At 41.0% G+C, this 22049-nt stretch overlaps 1 protein-coding gene across 1 annotated transcript in view; it reads right to left on the bottom strand.

Annotated features, from left to right (window-relative positions):
* LOC109415253 (uncharacterized) overlaps positions 1-22049 on the bottom strand; it is a 90235-nt gene that overhangs the window by 13416 nt on the left and 54770 nt on the right. The window contains exons 3-4 of the mRNA XM_029853173.2: positions 20308-20393; positions 775-901 (exon numbers count right to left, since the gene is read on the bottom strand). Coding sequence (XP_029709033.2) covers positions 775-901; positions 20308-20393 — 213 coding nt within the window. The remainder of the gene's footprint in view (positions 1-774; positions 902-20307; positions 20394-22049) is intronic.

Below are 22049 nucleotides of genomic sequence, written 5' to 3'. Positions count from 1 at the left end.
GTCACAATTTTTAGCTATACTTTAATTTATAGGGCAAATATGCAATTTTGGGCTTTTTCGACTGCAAGCCATTAAGCATGGAAATATTTTTTTAAGCAATCAAAAAGTTAATTGGTCAATTAACATCTAAATTAACGACTCATGCAATATATTTCGTTATAACTAATCAAATTTGATAGATTTAAGCATTTTATGTTAGTATGAAACTTGCATGCAACTTTTAGAGGGTGACTTGTATGGGAAATATCGTACCTAACTTAAATCGCTTAAAACTACCAAATTTGATTTGGTAAAACGAAATATTTTGCATGAGTCGTTAATTTAGCTGTTAATTGACCAATTAACTTTTTGATTGCTTAAAAAAAATATTTCCATGCTTAATGGCTTGCAGTCAAAAAAGCCCAAAATCGCATATTTTGCCGTATAAATTGAGGTATAGCTCAAAATTGTGACATGTTGGCGAAAATCTGAGCCCGGATTCGGTTTCAGCGGCCCAAAATCTGTCAGAGACACATAAGTTTGCTCTTGAGACAGACCAAAAGTTAATTTTTGTTACGCTGTGTAATGCTTGAACACTGCTTGAAGCGTCACCGAATAATGCTGGTGAAACTGGTTTGTCTTAAAAATTATCTAGATCATCTTTGGATTCTACAATCATGACGTCGTCATACGCCGAAACCCACCTTGTCCTTATATTGAAGATGTTCCTAAAGCAATTTCAGTAACTTACTTCCAAAGTATTTCATCAACCAGTTTCCACTTCCCAAAACTTACCATTGGTTGCCACAATCTTCTGACATACCATCGGGACCGTAATCTCCGCTCCGCCAAAGTATTCAATCCGGGTCAAATCCGCCAGCCAATTGCCCGTCGTCGAAGCCATTATGCTGGGTGTGCACGTCTGCAAAACAGAGAAAAGAAAATACACAGGAAGATAATTGCACTTTATGCCTTTGTACGACGGGCGGGCGCGGGCGCCCGTCCAGTCTCTCATATCAGCAGAAAGAAACCACAACGAAGACGAACAGGCCGAGGCCGATCCCGTGCGCGGACGTGACGTGTTATGTGCTTAGTGCTTGCTCACCCACAACCAACCAACCAACAACGCGTCGTCGCCGCTCGCTCACCGCGCTGAGTCGCTTCCAAGAGCTTCTGGCTCAGAATTCGATAGAAACAGGTGTTCAATCATCGGCTCTTGACACGCTACCTGAAAGGTGATTTCATCACCCGTCAATTATTCAGCTATGTACATACCTACATAAAGGTCCAGCCCCGGCGTGGTGGGGCTTGCTTGAAATGTGGGAGTTTGCAGCAGTGTGCATTAACTCGAAAACGAAAAAGTTTCGCAACAGACAGCCAGGCGTTTCGCATCGAACCCGTCGAACTTGCGGATCGCGGTGAGTATGTGGATGACGAAGGCGACGGGGATTTTTCATTGCGTGCAGCTTTTCAGTGCACGCGCGATGGGATAACTTTGGTGGGAAATCATCCGGAGAAGTTTTGCACCGGTTGGGGCGTACAGTGGGACATATCTTGAGAGATATGGTCAAAACCACTCTACATTCTGTACGAAAATGTTTTTCATGTTATTTGCTGTGCAATATTCTTCACCAAACTTTTAGAAAGGGCATATAAAAAAACTCAATTTTCTTTTTTTTTTGAAAATTGCAACTCGAAGAAGGTTTGATGGATTGAAATGATGTCTTTAACCTTTCAGGACGCGCGCCATCAAGCAGCTGAAACTGCACAGCGCACGCGTTGTAGGTATACGACAAGCGAGGTTCTTCTTCCTGAACTTTTTCCAGGGATTCTTTCAGAAATCTCTGCATTAACTCTTTGAAGCCGGAATTTTTACAATCGTTATTATAGAGTTTTTTCTACATGTTTCTGTGGTTTTGATGCTCAATAGCATATAAAAGGTAGAATATGATGCAGAATATTTTTTCTGGATATTCTAAGTCATCCAAACAGTTCTTGAGTTCAGATCCTGAAGTCTACAAGTGTTATGGTAGCTAGGTACTTTCATTATACAAAGCTTCGATTTGTATTCCATCACATCCAGTAAATCTTCTGAAAGTTCAAAAGATACATAGTATCCAATCAGTCGGGATATCCTAGGTCATCCAAATTGTTCTTCAGTTTAAATCCTAAAGTCTACGGGTGTAACGATAATTTCTTTCATTATCCAAAGCTACGATTTGTAATATATCATGTCCAGTAAATCTCCCGAATGTTCAATGGACATCATCAGATCGGAAGGGGTCATCCAAACTATTATGGTGCTAAAAATCTGCTATCTACAGCTATTGAAGTTTCTGTTTTGGCTATATAGAGATATGTTTTATGATCGATTACACTGCTCCACAGAAAATTACAAAATTTGGTGTTATGGGATGAGAAAAAAAAGAAGCGAATCCTTCAGAAAATCATCCAGGGATTTTTTTAGAAATTCTGCCATGAATGCCTGCAGAAATTTCTATTAGAAATCCTTCAGAAATTTTTCCTTTGATTCCTTTATAAATTGCTTAGTTTCAATAAGAATTGCCTCGAAAGTATTCTAGAGATTACCCCAAACAATAATTCAAGAACTTTTTAAAAAAATCTTCCTTAGATTCCTTCTTAAATTGCATTAGAGTTTTCTTTAAAAAACTCACCAGGAATTCCCTCTGATAAGTACTTCACGGATTTCCCATCTGAATAACCTCTAGGTTTTCTTTAAGAAATCCTCTAAAAAAGCTGGGATTTCTTAAAAAAAAACCTCCACAGATTTTATGAGGAATCCCCACGAGAACATATACGGATTCCTTCAAGAAAAAATACATGCAGCGATTCTTTAAGAAAATTAAAGGTTCCTCCAGGAATTTCTCCAAGGATTTTCTTAGTAAATCTTCCACAGACTCCTGCAGAAATTCTCACAAAGATTCCTCTAGAATTTTTTCCCTCCGTCTTTTACCAAAAATGAACAAACCCCATCGCTTTTCGCCTTATTTGTGCACGTGCCTGCATGGTTTCTTTAAGACATTGCTCCAGGACTTCTTTCAGATATTCCCTCCTTCTGAAACTCCACCACAAATTATTTAGAAATTATTCAAAAAAAAAATCCAAAAATTTCTGCAGAAATTTCGTTCAGGTACTTCAGGAACTTTACCAGAGATTTGGTCGGGAATCGCTCTTGGAATTCCATTAAAAGTTTCCACATGAATATGTCTAGATATTTCATCAGGGGTTCACCTAAAAAATCCTGCAGAAATTCATTTAGAGATTGTTACATAATTCTCCTCCTGCAAGAGTTCGAACAGAGATTGCTTCAAAATATCCTTCAGATATTTCTGGATGTAGAACCCCAGAAAATTATCTGACACTTCATCCAAGGATAACTTCAGTAATTTCTCTGCGGATTGTACTTCTACAGAAATATTCTTAAAGTTTCTAGGGATAGAAAAAATCCCTAAATTAATGGAGATAAACCTAAACCTGTGTAGAAATTTAAAGAATAATTTCTGAAAAAGTTTCCGGAATAGCATCTGATCTGAATTAAAAAAAATGAAATCTTTAGAGGAATTTTTGAAAGAATATCCGAATCTTTGTGAAAAAAAATCTCCTGGAATTGCATCTTTTAAAGTAACGTGTGACAAACCACTGAAAAAGAAGAATCTTTTGAGAAATTTCTAGATGAATTTTCTGAGAATTCCCAAAGAAAAACTCCTGTACAAAATCTGACAACATGTTTGAAGAAATACATGAAAGAATACAAGCATGTACATATGTAGTAATCCTTTCATTTGAAATCCTTTGAAGAATCCCAGGAAGAGACATTTTTTCAATATTCAATTAGACCAAAGAAGTCCGTTGTGTTAATAAAGAATAAATCTAAAAGAAATTAAAAACAGCTTTCTGGGGAAACCCATGGGCCAATTTCAAAAAAAATCTTCTGAGAAATTTCCTGGGGAACTCCTGAAGAAGTGCCAAGGAAAATTTCTGTCGGAATACCTGAAAGAATATTCGAATTCAAAGAAATCCATGGATAAATTCCAGAATATGGATTCAGAGAAATTCAAGGACATGGATGCATTTTGAAGGGATACCATACCAACACGAATGTTTAGAGAAATTCTTGATAAAATCAGTCTAAGAAATCCTGCGACATCTTCTTTCTGTAAACATTTCAGAACATGTTTGATTATTCCACAAAGAATTTCCAAAGGAATTTTTGGCGATAACCATGGAGAATTTTCTAGAAAACTTAGGAAGAGTTCTTGCAAAACTTATAAAACCAAGTGCCAGCATGAATGTCCCTTCCGCAATAATTACGGGAAGAAATCGTGAAATAATAATGCATTCAGTGGCGATTCCCTAACCTCAAATCTACCTGTTCAACGAACGTAAATTCTTGAATTTTCTCATGAAATTGGCTTGTAACCTGTAGAAAATGATGAAAATAGTTGTTTTCGCCCATTTTCAATATGATTCTGATCAGGAATTCTCCGCAAATGCAAGTTTTAGGGTCGTTGAACAGGTAAAAAGTGAGGTTACGAGACGCCACTGAATGCATTGAAGGGTTTTCTTGGAAAAACTCTTAATCGGTGAAGTCATTTTCTTGAGGGTATACCAGTATAGGGGGCTCAAAATCTTGAGTAACCTGCTCTGATTTTACCATGACAGCATTTCGAGTGTGAGTATAGCTGATCCTAATGTAGACCGACTCTCACTAATTGTTTAGCAATTCACTCTGGTAGTCAAATTTTGTTTTTTTTTAGGTTTTAATTTTAAGTTTCATGGGAGAAGCTTCAGGAGGTTTCTTGAGGCTGCTAAAGGGGTTTCAAGGATGTTTCAGAGGAGTTTCAATACATATAAAAGTTCTTGAGGAAATTTCCGGAGGGTTCTGGATCCGTTTTCAGGGAATATTTGGAGGGCTTTCAAGGTGGACTCAGGGGATTCTCAGAGGGGTTGTTGGGATGAAAATGCTCTGTGAAACTGGCAACACGGGCCAAATAGCAGTTAGTGAAAAAAACTGTTGATAGGAGGTCCCATCTTTTAATAGCGCGGAATAGAACACTAACATGTATGTATATAATGATTATGTAAAATAGACTAAGATTAATAAAATAAATTGAATTACAGCATTGCAGCTGCACATCATGAAAGCCCCATAATCTTTGGTGTATCGCGCAAAAGATGACTTGTCTCCGCAACAGGGGTTTAAATGCGTTTTAAGGCGTTTCAGGGTTTCAGGTGACATCAGAGATATGCCCTGGATCACTCTTGAAACCCTCGAAAACACCATTGGAACGCCCCTAAAATCCGATGGGATTTCCAGGAACGCTCCTGGAACTTCTCTGAAACACCATCGAACGCCCTTAAAACCCCTTGAAACTCGATGGAACACCCTCACACCACAAGGGATATTCCTGTAACGCCTCTGAAACCTGATGGAATGCCCTTGAAATCTTCGAGAGGCCTGGTACATCCCCGAAACGCCCCTATGACACCCAGAAACTTTGTTAAAAACCTGGAACGCTTCTCAAACCCCCTGAAACTCCCTGGAATGCTTTTGGAACCCCTGAAACCTCATGGAAAAAATAATGAAACTCCCTGAAATCCCATGAAGTCCTCTAATACTCCTTTAAAACCACTGCAACGCCTGTAACCTCATAAAACACCTCTGATACTATTCTGTAACCTCTGAAACTCCATGGAACGCCGTTGAACCTTCTTGAACCCCTGAAACAACCCTGGATCTCCCCTAGGCCCCCTCAATCCCTAAGAACACCTCTGGGACGCCCTTGAAACCCCTTTAAAATCCTTGCAATGCTCCTGAAACTTCTTGGAGCGCCCCCGAAACGCCCTGCAACACCCATAAGAAACTCCTGAGATCCCCTGGAACCTCTTGAACAATCCTGATATCCTATTAAAACCCTGAGACTGCTTCTGAAATCCCCAGAAACTCCACAAAAATCCCCTTAGACACCCTGCAACGCTGCTGAAATCACTGAAACTCTCTGTCAAGCATGGGAACACTCACTTGGAAAGAGTTACACTCACTTGCAGTTTTCTCAACTCAGAAGCGTGCAATCAAGAAACGATGTATGGACGACTTTTACCTTGTGATTTCGTCTAAAACTTTGCCGAATAGAGCAAGGGTCGCACACGCATACCGAAGTCGTGAGTGAGCTGCGAAGGCAACTCTCCACGAGGTGAATGTAAATTACACTCACCTCGTGGAGAGTCGCTTTCACAGCTCTGTCACGATCTTGGGATTCGTGTGCGATCCCTACTTTATTCGGCAAAGTTTTAGGCAAAATCACAAGGCAAAAGTCGCCCATACATCGTTTCTTGATTGCACGCTTCTGAGCTGAGAAAATAGCAAGTGAATGTAACTCGTTGCAAGTGAGTGTTCCCATCCCTGCTCTCTGTTACACCACCCTATCGAATGCATCTGAAACCCTTTTACAGCTCCATTGATCTCCTTTGAAACTTCCTGGGACGCTCCTGAAACCCTCCGGGGCTTCATTAAAACGCCCCTGAAACTGCTTGAAAGGCACGATTAGTTAAATTGTAAAAAAAAAACAGTTTAAGTTATGCTAGTGTTTAACAATTGGTTCATTGATGCATAGTGAAAGTGTGAAAAAAAAATAAAAGAATATAATATTGAGAAAGAAATTTTGAGCAATGTAAAAGTGTCAAAGACACCCTTCCGGGTCTTGTAACTATAGTGTGTCTTTGATATTGTGTTGACAGCAAAATTATTTTGTAACTGAAATTTCTTATTTTTTATGTGTTATGCAGTTTTCGTGTTGTCAGGGTTACAATATTTTTAATCAAATTCAAAAATGGGAAATATATGCATAATTTTGTAACATGTTTTATGTGCAAAAGCATGGCACTAATGTATACCCAGGTAACCGATAAGCTGTTAAAATTGCATTTATTCAACCCTATATGCGCCTTTACTGCAGGCCATTAAATGCTAATCTGCCGTAAATGCGCCATAAGTGCTAATTGAATGCAGGTTTTGGCCCAATCTACGGCTGATTAAATGCTTATTCTTACCCAGAAGAAAGAGTAACCTAAGGCTTGCCCGTGTAGCTACCGGCTTAGAATAGTACTACGGCACCCTGTACTAAAAGTCTACCAAACATGGAACTCCAATCCAAAGTGTCAGGCGACCCGAGCTGAGGGATGAATGGTTGGGAGGGTTTAAAAGATGCTGCATATTCTCTAATTTGATAAAGCTTTGTAACTAGCCTAAAGCCCCGGGGTTTTTCTTTGTTGTCCTCTTCTAAGCCGAAAGAAAGATGGTTTGAGAAAAAATGAGTGGGCTCGGGTTCAGTTTGGCTTTCTATTCCGCAGAATCATTACATGTTCTATGGCGTAGTTAGTCAATGCACCGGTCTAGCGAAAACGGAATCGTGGGTTCGAATGCAACTAGTCAATTAGCTACATTCTGTGCAAGTTTTTTCTGTATGTGACGAGAGTTTCGACTAGAAATTTGTTGAATATTTTAACTGGCTTTCTCAGTCTGGGGAAATTCAAAACGACTAGTTTTGTATTGCCCGACGTTTCGACCTTGTTTATTTGGCCTTTTTCAAGGGTAAAACTGTCTGTCGTTCTTTGTTACATTTATATATGCCGCAATGTTCATGTTTCGTTTTGAATTTCCCCAGACTGAGAAAGCCAGTTAAAATATTTTTTCTGTATGTTTATGACATACCAACAAATACCAGTAAAGAACAACATCAGAGGACTTAAGATTTATCCTAAGTAACTATTCCATAGTTCACATGTAAATTATGAACGGCTAGTGAAAATATTTCATAAAAATTGACTTTCAACGCTCTTTTTACGATTTTCATCCCTCTGTGCAGTTCGGTTTTACAATCAACTTTTTCTGCTGACGGAGGCACGTAATTTATGTTTCTCGAAAGAGGAAGGTCCCAACAGGGACCCCGTTTGTTCCTCGCGGTTTGTGCCATCATCGCCGCTGAACAGTGAACAGCAGCAACCAACCGTGTTTCGTTCCAATCAGTATGCGGTGGGCGGCCAGCCGTTGACTGTCGATTACTTATCAATTTTTCGTTAGATTTCCCGTGGAATTGCTGAAGCGACTGACTGCCATAACCCTTCCAGCGTAGGTACCTACTATCCTACCAGAAAAGTGTAATTGGAAACTTGACAAATGAATTCAGCCGGAGAAATTGCTGATTGATTATGGGTAGCAGTAGTGTAGTTGCTGTTTGTTGGTGGGTTGGATTGATTGAGTTACATAATTAACTCGATGCAATTGCGCTGGAACCTAGATGTTAGTATAAATTTTAAAAGCGGCTGGGATTGCAACGAAATGTAGATGCAATGTTCTTCTTCTTCTTAATGGCTCTGCGCCCCCACTGGGACTTGGCATGCCTTGCTTCAACTTGTGTTCTTTGAGCACTTCCACAGTTATTGAAGGGCTTCCTTTGCCAGCCATTGCATGAATTTGTATATTTTGAGGCAAATACAATGATAAATACACTATGCCCAGGGAGCAGGGCCCTACATTTTCAATTTCAATTGAAATTTTCAGGTGAAGTTTGTAAACAATGTTTTCAATCGTCAATGGAAACAAGGCGCCGTCGTCGTCGCTCAGCCCGACTGGCATCGTCACCGATGAACCGACGGTGCTGCGCCGTCGCAGATGCCGCTTTGTTTCGCACTCACAAGCTCACGCACGCTCGTTCGACATCAAATGAATTTCTCTGTTGTAACTCAATTAATGAGTGTAACAACCGATAAATCTGTGTAATGTTGATGTATGCTATGCATATTTTACTGAAATAGTCGATTACCCATAAAAAAAATTAAGCAAACAAACATTTTAGATAATTTGAAAATTTCAATTGAAGCCCAGTCGGTGTGAAAATGAGCCGCCGCCCGTTGTTGCGTCGAAGAAAGCGACAAAAAGAACGGATGAAGCGAAGCGCTTGGATGTTGTTGTGAATGTTCCCGTCGTCGGCGTCCGTCCGATGCTGATGGGCGCTCGCTTTCAGCGTCATGTTTTGGTTTCGACGATGTAGGCCCCTGCCAGGGAGTCGAGAAAATTTTCCCAACCGGAACGGGTATCAGGTATCAGTAGGTCAGCTCAAGAGCCACGTTCTGCTCCATTTGAGAAATTTGTGCCATCGCCATGAATACGAGCCTATTCATCATTTACCTGAGGGAGAGCAAAGGGAGCAATAAGGGATGGGATAGGGAATGGGAAGGTAAGGGAATAGGGTCATACAGCGCCCTGAAAATGGCGCTGTAAAAAAAACGCATAAAGCGTAAAGTAAGCTTATAGCTTCTTGCCACAACGGGTTCAGAACAACAGAACATCCTGAAGATTCAGGCTTCTTAGGTCAGTTTCACTTAATCAAGTGTTTACCGAGTACTCGGAAACGCAGTTGCGTAAAAATTGGGTAGTTACATATCAAATGATTCAAAGTTCCACAGTCTGATTCTCAGCTAAGATATACAAATGAAGCAGCCTGTTAAGGCTTGTGATGGACAAAAACTATATTGAGTTATCTCAATTGCGTTTCTGCTACGAGATTCCTCAAAAGCCCTGGCAAGACTCCCGTATGGGGGCATCCACAAACACTCAATTTCCTTATCGCTGCTTCACGTAATGCCGAGAAGAGATTTTGGTTTTTGAGCATTTGGTAAATCCAATTGTAAATCATTGAAAGATAAATAAAACAATCCATGCGGCTTAAAATATGGAATCGAGAGGTACGTGTTCAAAAGTATCCTGAAAATCCGAGAAAACACTTAAACATAATTGTTTTGAAAGAATGCTCTTCCGATATCGTAAACAACATTGTGTAAACAAATTACAGTGGACTTTCCATTTTGGTAAGCATATTGGTTCCCATGGAGAGGCATGTTTGCTAGAAAAACATTACGGGTGTGATGCGCGACAAAGCGTTCTAATCATTTCAGAAGAAAGTGGTCAAATTGATAGGTTTAATCTTCATACGAAGACATTATCCACTTATGGAAAAAACTTGACAGTATAATCCCACCAAAATTTGGGAATAGCAAGGCTGCAAACAAGCAGTTTTATCAAAACATTTTGGGGCTCGAGGCATGACACGGATTGACAATTCATTTCAATTTTACTGAAAGTAGCCAATGTTGGGGCAGGTTCGGGATTTCCGGTGGAATTTCACAGGTGGAAAATCGGATTCCGGCTGTAGAGTAGCTCTATGCTGTGCGGGTGGTAGTGGTATAGGATTTTGAGCTACTTCGCGTTCCACAAAGCTCACGCAGTTTCGGCTAACTGCCACTAGGAGAACTTCTTCTTCGAAATGGAAACTTCTGTCACACTAGCAATAACTTTATTCACTTGGAACTTAGATTTAGGCACAATTTAAGGAGTAGTTTATTTCTTGCGAGTTCAACTTAGACTAATTTTATTTTATAATTCATGATCTAATGAAACCTAACTGCCTACTACTACTTACAGTATTTAAATTACATGCTATTCATTTCTAGCACTACTACTACCACCTAGCACTCAATTGCAGTACTAAAGCAAGGTGGGTTCGGCGCGAGCCTATAGAAATATATTGGGAACAAGTTGGGAACAAACAGCCAACATCGGGTCAAACGCAAAATGCGGAACCATATAGGTGTTAATTAAAACATTACATCTACATAGAAATCCTCCCCTCGAAAGTAAGGTTCTTGGACCAAAGCTGTTCTTTTGTGCTGAAGATTGATCTGAGCTGTCATAACCAGAGCCACTACCCAAACTAGGCACGATCAAACTCTTACAATCACAACACAAGAAAAAAAGAGCAGCGATAAAAACCAATTCGGTATCGATTGAAGAACGCCAGAGACGAACATACACAGAGGACACTGTGAAGAACGCATAATGCGAAGAGCCATATAGGTTATAATTAAAGCTAATAAACAACATACTTACTAATAATCCCACCCTCATTGAGCCTCGTAGTTGAAGCTTAAGAAGGATAGCAGATTATCTCGGAGAAACACAAGGTCAACTGCACCTTTGCTGCGGTTAGCGCAGTAAGGGCAGAATACTGTGGAGGGCGCCCTAGTACTCCACAGGCTCCGTTTGTAGTTAGGTTTTTATTAGACCCCCCCAACCATTCATTCCTTGGCACGGTAAGCATAAAGCTGCATGACACCATGAATTAGGGGTCACCTGTTTAGTGGACTCTTACCACTGGATCAGGCGATCCGTAGTGTTATTCTTAGCCAATTGAGACAACCGCTACCGACACTACACAGCTATCTACAGGGGATAGACAAAATGATCGGGACAGGCAAAATTTTCACTTTTCAAAAAATGTTCAACTAGCTGTAACTTTTTGAAAAGTGCATCAAATATTCTCAAATTTTTACTGTAAGTCCTTCAACTAGGTGTGTATCAGTTCATAAAATTTGAAAAATATCGGACAATTCTTCACGAAGTTATAAAGATTTTTAAAAAAGGTAAAATTATCCGATAGCCAACTTTGAGCTGTTATATCTCCGGATTCAATAAACCGAATGCAATGAAATTTGACCATTTTGACCATTTATAACTTATATAATGAGCTATGGAAAACCATTCCCAGCAAACACATGATCGTATATGATGTTGCATAGGATGCAAAAGTGGAGGCGATATACGTACACTTTACACGCGGGTAAATGGAAGCATGTACGCATATGGCCTCCACTTTAGCATCCTATACATCGTCATATAAGACTTTGTGTTAGCTGGGTTGACTTAACATAATATTCTTAACACGGAAGAAAATTATAACGATTAGATTATTTTTCTAATAAAACACCAAATTATCCAAAATATCAACATCGTTTCAAAATTCAAGATGCAAATTATAGTTCATTTAATTTCCCTCTAGTTGACATATATATAAATGTGTTTTGAAGGAAAGTAACAACATAGCCGCCAATAAATTGAATAAGTAATGGAATGCATATTAAAAATAGACCAATTTACTAAATAATCGTGAAAAAAATTAAATCGCTATAACTTTTTCTCTTGTTAAAAATTTCAAGTTAAGTCAAATGTTTTCCAGAGTCCATTACATAAGTCATGAATGATCAAAATTTCATTTCAATCGGTTCATTGAATCCAGAGATATAACAGCTCAAAGTTGGCTATCGGATAATTTTACCTTTTTTTAAGAATCTTTATAACTTCGTGGATCATCTCCAAATTTGAACCACTGATACATAACTAGTTGTTGAACTTACAGTAAAAATTCGAGAATATTTGATGCTCTTTTCGAAATGTTACAGCTAGTTGAACATTTTTTGGAAAGTGAAAATTTTGCCTGTCCCGATCATTTTGTCTATCCCCTGTAGGCTGATCGGGAAAAGAAGTTAACATTGATGGTCTTCTTCTTCTTCTTATTTCTGGCGAGCCGACACCGTTCGGCATCAGCTCTAGTTTAACGTCCGCCTATTTCTGGTACTAAGCCTAAACACGGACGGTCAGGGAGACATCCACACACACCTGACACCCTACATATCGAACCCATCAACACATGGGCCGGGACCTACGGCTTTACTTCCTATCCGAGGGAAGGCGTGATCAGATATTTTTGTCTCAGAAATACCGACGGCGTCGACTAGGATTGAACCTAGACCGACTGGGGTGAGAGGCAACCACGCTTACCACTACACCACCGACGCCGCTAACATTGATGGTCAACTTCCAAACAAGCCCGAACAGCCTGCATAACCGACGGGAATCGAACCCGCCGTCTCCGGATTGACGATCCATAGCCTTAAGCACTAGTGCTAACTGGAGACCCTAGGTGCAACCGAACACTTTTAATTTAAAATTATTGGAAAGGGTCTTCGTCTATTTTTAATTTTGTGATTAACGTCTTAAGCATCACATTACATTTCAATGTGTACTGATAAAGTATTTCAGCAAGTATTTATTTCAAGCTATTTTCACTAATGTTTGAGTATTAATTTGTATGTTGAAAGATAAATGTTATACCAAAGTTGCTATAAACGCAAGAGCTGACATAAAAACAAGTCTGGAAACGTTGATGTCCGTGCAGCAACATTTTGATTTAAACAACATGGGTGTCATAAGTAGGTAACGGACACATTCCGTCAGCATAATCTACACCAAAAATCATCACGCAGTCATATGTCACTGTCCAGAAAAGTCCTGAATCTTAACGACATCATAAATTGATTACTCCAGCACACAGATAGAGCAACGCGAAAATTAATTTGTCTGTCATAAATAACCGTACAGTTCTCTTCTAGTCGTCTCATTTCCTGCTTCATTCTTGATCTTTAGCAGATATCCCTAGTGACATAACGTAACAGCTCCGGGACCGCTGTTGTTTTCCAGGATAGAGCAACTAAAATTAATCTTGCTTCCCGCGAGGTGCTGGAGTTGTTTCACTCACGACGTGACGACCGCAATGTCAACAAGAGTATGGCCTTAAGCTCCGGAAGATTGTAATCGTAAATAACTATGTAATAGCTGTGCGTGGTTTGCTGTTGGGACGATGAATAAATAGGATGGTGGATTTGGTGAGATGATTGTACTACAACAATGACAAATGAATCAAAATAGGGTGGAATACCTGAGTAAAAAGAAAATCAGGCTAAGTACTGTTCCTTTTAACTCCTCTAAAAATTGCATCCTTTGACAGCTACGTATTTCGACCTCAACTGTAAGGTCGTCTTCAGTGTCTAGTCGAGTCGAGTACGTGACACTGAAGACAACCTTACAGTTGAGGTCGAAGTACGTATCTGTCGAAGGATGCAAATTCTTAGTGGAATTGAAAGGAACAGTACGCAGCTCATTTTTTTTTACTTCTATTGCAGACTGTTAAGGATAAGTTGCGAAAGCGGTAGATCCACTGAATCTTATCCTAATTGGTATACATTTTTTTTATAAATGTGTATTTTAACTTATGCTAATTCTACACTTAAATCGGTATACATAATACTCAACTGGTAATTGAACGACTGTAGGGTTAATTTAAAGTTTTTCGGCTACGAAACCTTTAATAAACTAACGACGTTTGTTGTTATCCCAACGTTTCGACGCTTGGTGTGCGTTTTCTACATAGATGAAAGATTCCAGTGTTTTTGTCATCATATTTCACTTCTTTGTCCTTTTGGTAGGGCCCTTAGTCGTATGGGCTATAAACTGCAGCTTACACCACGTAATCAGTTTTGCTTCCACTCTGTCAGATTATTTTCCTTCAATGCTCAACGTCACAATCGCACAACGACCCAGTAGTTTGTGTTTGACATTTCGTGCAAAAACCATTGATCATCCATTACGAATAATGACTTACATCGTCGTACAGAACTGCACTAAATAGCACTCATGCAAGGCTCTCAAATTAACACACGACGACAAGGTGGGCTGCAAAGTGGACCTTTAGTCATTAGTCAAACGTATGACCGTTTTCCTGTTGGTTGGACAAAACAAGCTGCAGGTAGCATGAGCGTCTTCTGCACGCGATTGTTTTCGAAGGACTGATTTATGATTTGTTGCAATTTATTATTTTCTACGTATTAACGCATAAGTGGGCAAAAACTCGAGTTTTCTATTCTTCTATCTTGAACTATGGGTTTCTCAAAATGATATGTCTAATTTTCATTAAGATCCAAGCAGTAGAAGCAAAAATACAGTGTTTTGCGATGCGCTTCCTTACAGGTGCGTAGTGTATATTCGAAACTATAAACGCGCGGAACCACTTCTTTTTTTCAAAAACATCTATGCGGTAACTACGATTGCGGAAACATTTCTCAACCGATTTCGAACATTTTTTTTGAGTGTTCGCTATTCATGTGTTCTACATTTTGGGAAAAAAATCGAAATAAAACCATTTTTTTAATCTAATCGTTCAAGGTCCTCTAGTAACAGTTTGGTTTATGGTTTGTGCTGCCAGTTGATTTAAAATATTTAATATTGTACTACGTATGACGTTGAACGAGAATTTAAAAAAATAATAATGGTTGCGCACTTTTACAAAATTTCAAACTTTTCCCTATTTTCCCGCAACCCAACATATATAAGACACATTCTACCGTGACGTTACAACGTTTTGACGCCTTTTCGGTCAGATATTTCACTATAACTCGTAGATTCGACCGTCAACCCTCAAATATTTTTTCGTATTTGGATTCCTTGTAAAATTTCCAATAAGTATGATCTGTTGAACAGTTTCCATTGGAAATAGTTATTTATGCAACAAGTTGCAAAATTATGACTTTTTCAGCACGTGTCGTACGTTTATCCAACGAGGCTTGCCGAGTTGGATAAATATGACAAGTGCTGAAAAAATCGAGTTTTGCAACGAGTTGCATACAAAGTTTTTCGTAATTGCAAAAATTACTTTATCAGTATAATCTTTTCTACATGAACATGTATCAAGAGAAACCACGTGCCACTCGTTCATACGCGTCAACGTGGTGCTTTTGTTCGATCAGTTAGGCTATGATAGGGCAGGAGTCAGAAATTTGCAAGCTCCCGTCGTCGTCGTCCCGCAGCATGGGCAAGAGCAAAAGTAGTTTCAGCTGCTGTTTCCACGCCGATCTGCTGAAGCAGTCCTAATCAGAACCTGAAAAGTCCTAATTCAGATTGGAGCTGCTCAGAGGATGTAGATGCAGCAGCTGTGTCTATGGTAGCCGTTAAAGTTATCGAAAAGTGGGTTCTGGCAAAGGTGCCGAAAAGTGCTACTTTTCAGCACTCTTAAGAGTGCCGAAAAGTAATACTTTTCGGCACTTTTGTTTTAGTGAAGTAAAGTAGGCCGTTTTATCATTGTAACCGCGAGTGAAAAGTAAGGGAAAACGCAACGCAATTACAAAAAGTATGTTTAAGTTGTCATCTTTCCCCTGGAAGCTTGGCTCCTGGCTAGTACTTTAGACTACCCGTTGGACTCATGTTCCTGGATAAGGGCCTGCGTGTCCGAATCACAAAAGAACCCATGCCCTCACAGTAATAGTGTCAAGTGAAAGTTCACCTCGCCATGGGGCCTGCTCGTCCGTCCATTAAGAAACGCTCGGTTTCAGTCTATGTATTAGACTGGGTCGACAAGGTCGATTTTTGGGATCACAGCTTTTCCATTCTTTTTGGCGTCCAAAACAACTTACGCTTACACATGCTCGATACTACGGCCGAGTTGTTTGACATTATTTTCAACAATGCCATGAACGCCATGTTTGCCCTTTCGCAAGCATTATTTGACGTGGCTACCGAATTTCAGCTTGCCATTGATCATGATCTCAGCTTGAGCCTCAATACGCCATCATACGGCGCGTGACAGTGCCGGAGGTAGCCCCACGGTGAAGTTGTATCTCCTTTCGCCTTCCTCGGTGTCAGAGATTACCACCCGATTCTGGAAGTAGCTATCCAGTATCGGACATAGGCTGACCGGGAGTCCTAGGTGGTGTATAGCACACTCGATGTTGGCTCAGCTGACACTGTTGAACTCATTCATGGCCAGTGTAACGACCGCGCAGTAACGGATTCTTGTTCGCTTCTTTTGGAACGCTATCTCGGCCATTTTGATTACAGCCTTAGCGTCCACCGTCGAACAATCCTTCCCGAAGCCAAATTGGTTATCCGAGATCCCACAGTCATCTGGTTTCTCGGTACATATATACCGTCAGCCTCTACCGAATGATCCAGGCTCTGTTCAGGCACATCTGCATGGCAAATTTGAACATGTCAGAGCTTCGATGACCGCTTCTATGCCTGAGCCTTGTTCAGCTTGAGCGACTTCGCTATTGCGATAAGTTCGTCGTTCGGCATCGGCATACTTGTTTGCAGTTTTGCTACAGGGTATATTCCCAAATCCTGGCGGGATATTACTGTAAAGTTTATTCCGAAAGTGGGTCGTGCGTCGTATGAAGAAGCAAAGAGCTTCAGACCTATAAGTTTGACCTCTTTTCTTCTGAAATGCTTAGAACGCATTGCCGATCATCACATCCGTGATGTTCATCTGGCCAATGTGCCTCTTGATGTGAACCAACATGCCTACCAATCTGGAAAGTCCACTGTGACTCTTTTACACAAAGTTGTTTACGATATCGAGAAGGCATTCGCTCAAAAGCAATCCTGCTTGGGTGTTTTCTTGGATATCGGGGGTGCCTTTGACAACGTGCCTTTCGATGCCATATTGGAAGCCGCACGGGGTCATGGCATATCACCTATGATTTCCAATTGGATTCACCAAATGCTCAAATACCGACATCTCTTCTCGACATTGCGTCAAGCGGCGATTAGGAAATTGAGTGTTTGTGGATGCCCCCAAGGGGGAGTCTTATCATCACTTTTGTGGAATCTCGTAGCTGATACGCTATTGAGGCAACTCAATAATAGCGGTTTTCATACTTATGGTTTTGCCGACGACTACCTAACATTGTTAGTCGGTATGTGCATCAGCACCCTTTTCGACCTGATGCAAAACGCTCTTCAGGTAGTTGAGGGTTGGTGTCGCCAATATGGCCTTTCGGTTAATCCGAGTAAAACATCTATTGTTCTTTTCATGGAAAAGCGAAACCGTAATGGTGTTCGACCATTACTCTCTTTGATTCTGAAATCAATGTGACTGAACAGGTAAAGTACGTTGGAGTCATTCTTGACTCCAAGCTTTCCTGGACACCTCATGTTGAGTTCAGAATCAAGAAAGCTTGTATGGCCTTCGGGCAATGCCGGCGAACCTTTGGTACAACTTGGGGTCTTAAACCCAAGTATATCAAATGGATTTACACAACTCTGGTTCGTCCAATATTGGCTTATGGATGTCTTGTGTGGTGGCAAAAGAGCGAAGTGAGAACGGTCCAATCAAAATTAGGCCATCTCCAAAGGATGTGCCTAATCGCGATGTCTGGAGCGTTCTCTTCAACTCCTACGGCAGCGCTCGAAGTTCTCTTTGACGTTGCCCCACTATACATTCATCTCAGACAAGAAGCACTTTCTTGCACTTACCGTCTATGGGTACTCGGTTTACCAGAGGAAACTCCTGTGAACCGCAGTTCAACACACACCTCATTGTTTCCACTTTTGGTGAATTGGAACAAAGTTGTCCTTGCTCCAAGTGATCTTACAATTGCTTGTAATTTTCCATATAGGACATTTTCCACGAAATTCCCTTCCCGGGAAGAGTGGACATCTGGTTATCTGGAGAGAAGTATTTCAGACGGCATCGTATGTTACACTGATGGCTCCCTTCTCGAAGGTCGAGCAGGTGCTGGTGTTTATTCTCGTGAGCTAAGGCTGTATCAGTCTTACTCACTTGGTAGACACTGCACCGTTTTTCAGGCCGAAATCTTTGCTCTTAGGGGCTGTCCATAAACCACGTGGTCATTTTTTTGGGACTTCTCAACCCCCCCCCCCCCCCCGCGTGGTCATTTGTCCATACAAAATTTTTTTTTCGTCCATACAAAATGGTCATTGGCCGAACCACCCCCCCCCCCCCCTCACATGACCACGTGGTTTATGGACAGCCCCTTATGTGCGGAGTGCAATCAGCACTTCAGCAGCACGTAATGGGCAAAGTAATGTACTTCTGTTCAGATAGCCAGGCTGCTATTAAGGCACTTGCTTCGGCCAACTCCAGGTCGAAGATAGTTATCGCTTGTCGAACTCAAATAGAGGAGCTGAATTCAGCAAACGCTGTTCACCTTGTATGGGTACCTGGCCATTCTTCCATCGCTGGAAATGAATTGGCTGATGAGTTAGCTCGCATTGGAGCATCACATGACTTCATTGGCCCTGAGCCAGCTATTCCGGTATCCAAGTGTTGGGTAAAGCTTCAGATTGACACCTGGGCTGCCACTCAGCACAAACAATACTGGAATAGTTTGGAGTCATGTTGTCAAACAAAATTGTATTGTATTGAGCCATCTCTAGGGGTGGCAAAGTATCTAACAAATCTGTCAAAGCAGAATTGCAGCATGCTGGTCAAAGCATTGACTGGCCACTGCCGACTCAGTTATCACATGGCGAATATTCAGCAAGCTGATTCATTAGCCTGTGATAGCTGTGAATCCGATTATGGAACTTCGTATCATTTAAACTGTCCAGTTTTTACGCAATTACGTTTCCGAGTACTCGGAAAACAATTATTAAGTGAAACTGACTTCAGAAACCTGAATCTTCAGGACGTTCTGTTGTTCTTGATCCGCTGTGGCAAAGAGCTATAGGCTCTCTTTACGCTTTATACGGGCGCTGTTCGAACCCATTGTGGTACGCTTATGCGTTATTACAGTGTCCTTTTCAGGACGCTATGTGAACCCATTGTGGTACGCTTTTGCGAGTATGACGATCCTATTCCCTGACCTGTCCTTTCCCATGTCCTATTCTTTTTCCTTCCTTTCTCCGTTAGGTAAATGATGAATAGGCTCGTGTTCATGGCGATGACACAAATTTCCCAAATGGAGTAGAACGTGCCTCTGGAGCCGACCTAGTGATACTGAAGCACTAAAATCACTCTAACTTGGTTTCCCGCAAATTCCCGCAAAATGTCCGAAAGCATTCGAAAAAGGAGAGTTTAAACTAGCATCCTAGATCGGTTGCATGTCGAGTACGGTCGAATATTCCTACTTTTTGAACACATTTGCAAATAAACCGTAAAATTTGAATAAATATTGTAAAAATTATGTACTTAAAAGTATCGCAATTTGTGCACCAAAATTGCTAAATATACTAAATTTACTTTTATTAAATGTATGCGTTATACTTGTTGGACACATTTTTCACCACAAATCACATTTTTCTAAATACTGGTTAAAATCGAGAATTTTCGCTTATAAGAAGTTTCTCCATACAAAAAGCGATACAATTTTGTTACAAATCGAAAAAATCAGTCGGTATATAATCAAACATTGCCCAAACAATCATACAAATACGAAAATTGATTGATCTTCAAAAAACATTTTTTTTTTAATTTTGTCGCGAAATTTTGATTTCTGGCCCATAGTGCCCTGTAGATATTGATCAAGCTGCTGTTATTTGCCTCGAATCCTAAATGCGCAGACATGTTAGTTGATCGGACTGTACCTCATAATACACTTCATCTGTTTCCCGATAACTATAAATCCGACCCATGTTCTGCTTCATCGTTGCCGCTGTGGCAGATGTTATATTTGATGTTCTTAGAAAACTAAGCTGAGAAGCAGTCATTGTTCCAGTAAAACATACCTACCACATAATATGTTAAAGTCGTTATGCAATCTTAAAACATGACGTTAAACCCAACAATAGAGAATCCAATTCTACAAATTAAACGAACCCTTTACTACATGAAATCCACTTACCTCCGCGACGATTCCGCTGTTTTTCGTTATCTCCGTGCAGTCCTGGTTGCTGGTCGAATCACAGTTGTAGCACTTGATACCATGACCTGTTGTCGTGTCGGTCGGGAGGGCCACCAAGGGTCCGCGCCATGCCGCCCAAAAAGGTCCACCGCAGGAACCGTAGGCCGTAGCAAATCCGAGAAAAAGAAACACGCGAAAGCAAAAAAAAAAGGGTAAAGGAGAAAGAAATTAATTTTCAACGGATTGGGTTTTTTGGTGGCGGGTATCTCTCCGGTACCATCTTGATCTCACGGAGCAGTGGTTTTTCGAAGGGGGTCATGAATACGTGTGTAGAAGAATTGCATGAGTGAGGATATGTACGAGACCTTGCCATCTGTCGCAATCATTCCATCCGAGTCGAGGGCGAATGCCATGTTTTTTACAACCCACATGTTGGATTGGGAAGGTAAATTCTTTTTATTCATTTTCGTTCTTGTTGCTCCATTTTCGCGGTATAAACGAGACCTACGAAAGAAGGGTGGGCTCATTCCAGTTACATAGTATTAAGAAGCACTCCTGGAGCTCTTATGTTCTCGTTGATGCCACCGTCCGCCCCAAGACCTCGGGCGCATACATATATCATCGAGGGGCTGCCAGGTTTATGTCTACCATAATTCCAATTTGTGCTATGAATAACGATGCAAATGCAAAGCTGAACACTTAATCCCTTTGATTACGCTCGTTAATGGTTAGGTCACGAAAGGCAATCCCGGTTTCCTGTACCTACGTCGTCGCACCACGAAGCAGCAAACCGGAAGGGATTCACCCTCCTGTACCATACTGTTTGTGGGATGGCACCAACAACATCGCGCGCCCGGCGGGTGGAAACGAAATTTCCGGACCTCTTTGTGTATTGCGCGTCGCCTATCTAATCGTTGTAAGCGCTTTGGGGGAAGAAATTTTGTTGGTAGTACCTACAGCTAGCGTCCTGCTAAGTGGTTCAACTAGTGAACGAATTCGATGTTTAGGGTGCACCTATTTTAAAATGATCATTTTGATGTCACACTATAGCGAATTTTTATCGCCAACATTGTTCTTCTTCAAATGATTGAGCTTTCTTTGGATAAATTTGTTAAACAAAACCTTGAAAAAATGCTGTGGCCAGAGCTTTTGATTTTCACTAAGCATCATTTCTGTTAGCATATATTCTCCCACCGTCCTATTTGTAGGACAAGTGCCATTCCATTCCATTCGATCAGGCTAAGGCCGGGGTGGCCTCTGCTGTACATAGTAGCCGTCTCCATTCCACTCGGTCCATGGCTGTTTGTCTCCAGTTCCGCACTCTGCGTAGGGTCCGCAGATCGTCCTCCACTTGGTCGACCCACCTAGCTCGCTGCGCTCCACGTCTTCTTGTACCGGTCGGATGACTCTCGAGAACCATTTTAGTCGGGTTGCTATCCGACATCCTGATGACGTGACCCGCCCACCGTAGCCTCCCGATTTTCGCGGTATGGACGATGGTTGGTTCTCTTAGCAGCTGATGCAGCTCGTGGTTCATTCGCCTTCTCCAAGTCCCGTCTTCCATCTGCACTCCACCGTAGATGGTACGCAACACCTTCCGTTCGAAAACTCCAAGGGCGCGTTGGTCCTCTGCACGTAGGGTCCATGTTTCGTGCCCATAGAGGACGACCGGTCTAATCAGCGTTTTGTAGATAGTTAACTTCGAGTTACGGCGAACTTTATAAGATCGTAGAGTTCTGTGG

The sequence above is a fragment of the Aedes albopictus genome, chromosome 2, assembly GCF_035046485.1.
Source record: "Aedes albopictus strain Foshan chromosome 2, AalbF5, whole genome shotgun sequence".
Classification (NCBI taxonomy): domain Eukaryota; kingdom Metazoa; phylum Arthropoda; class Insecta; order Diptera; family Culicidae; genus Aedes; species Aedes albopictus.
This window is presented reverse-complemented; position numbering and strand designations above follow the sequence as displayed.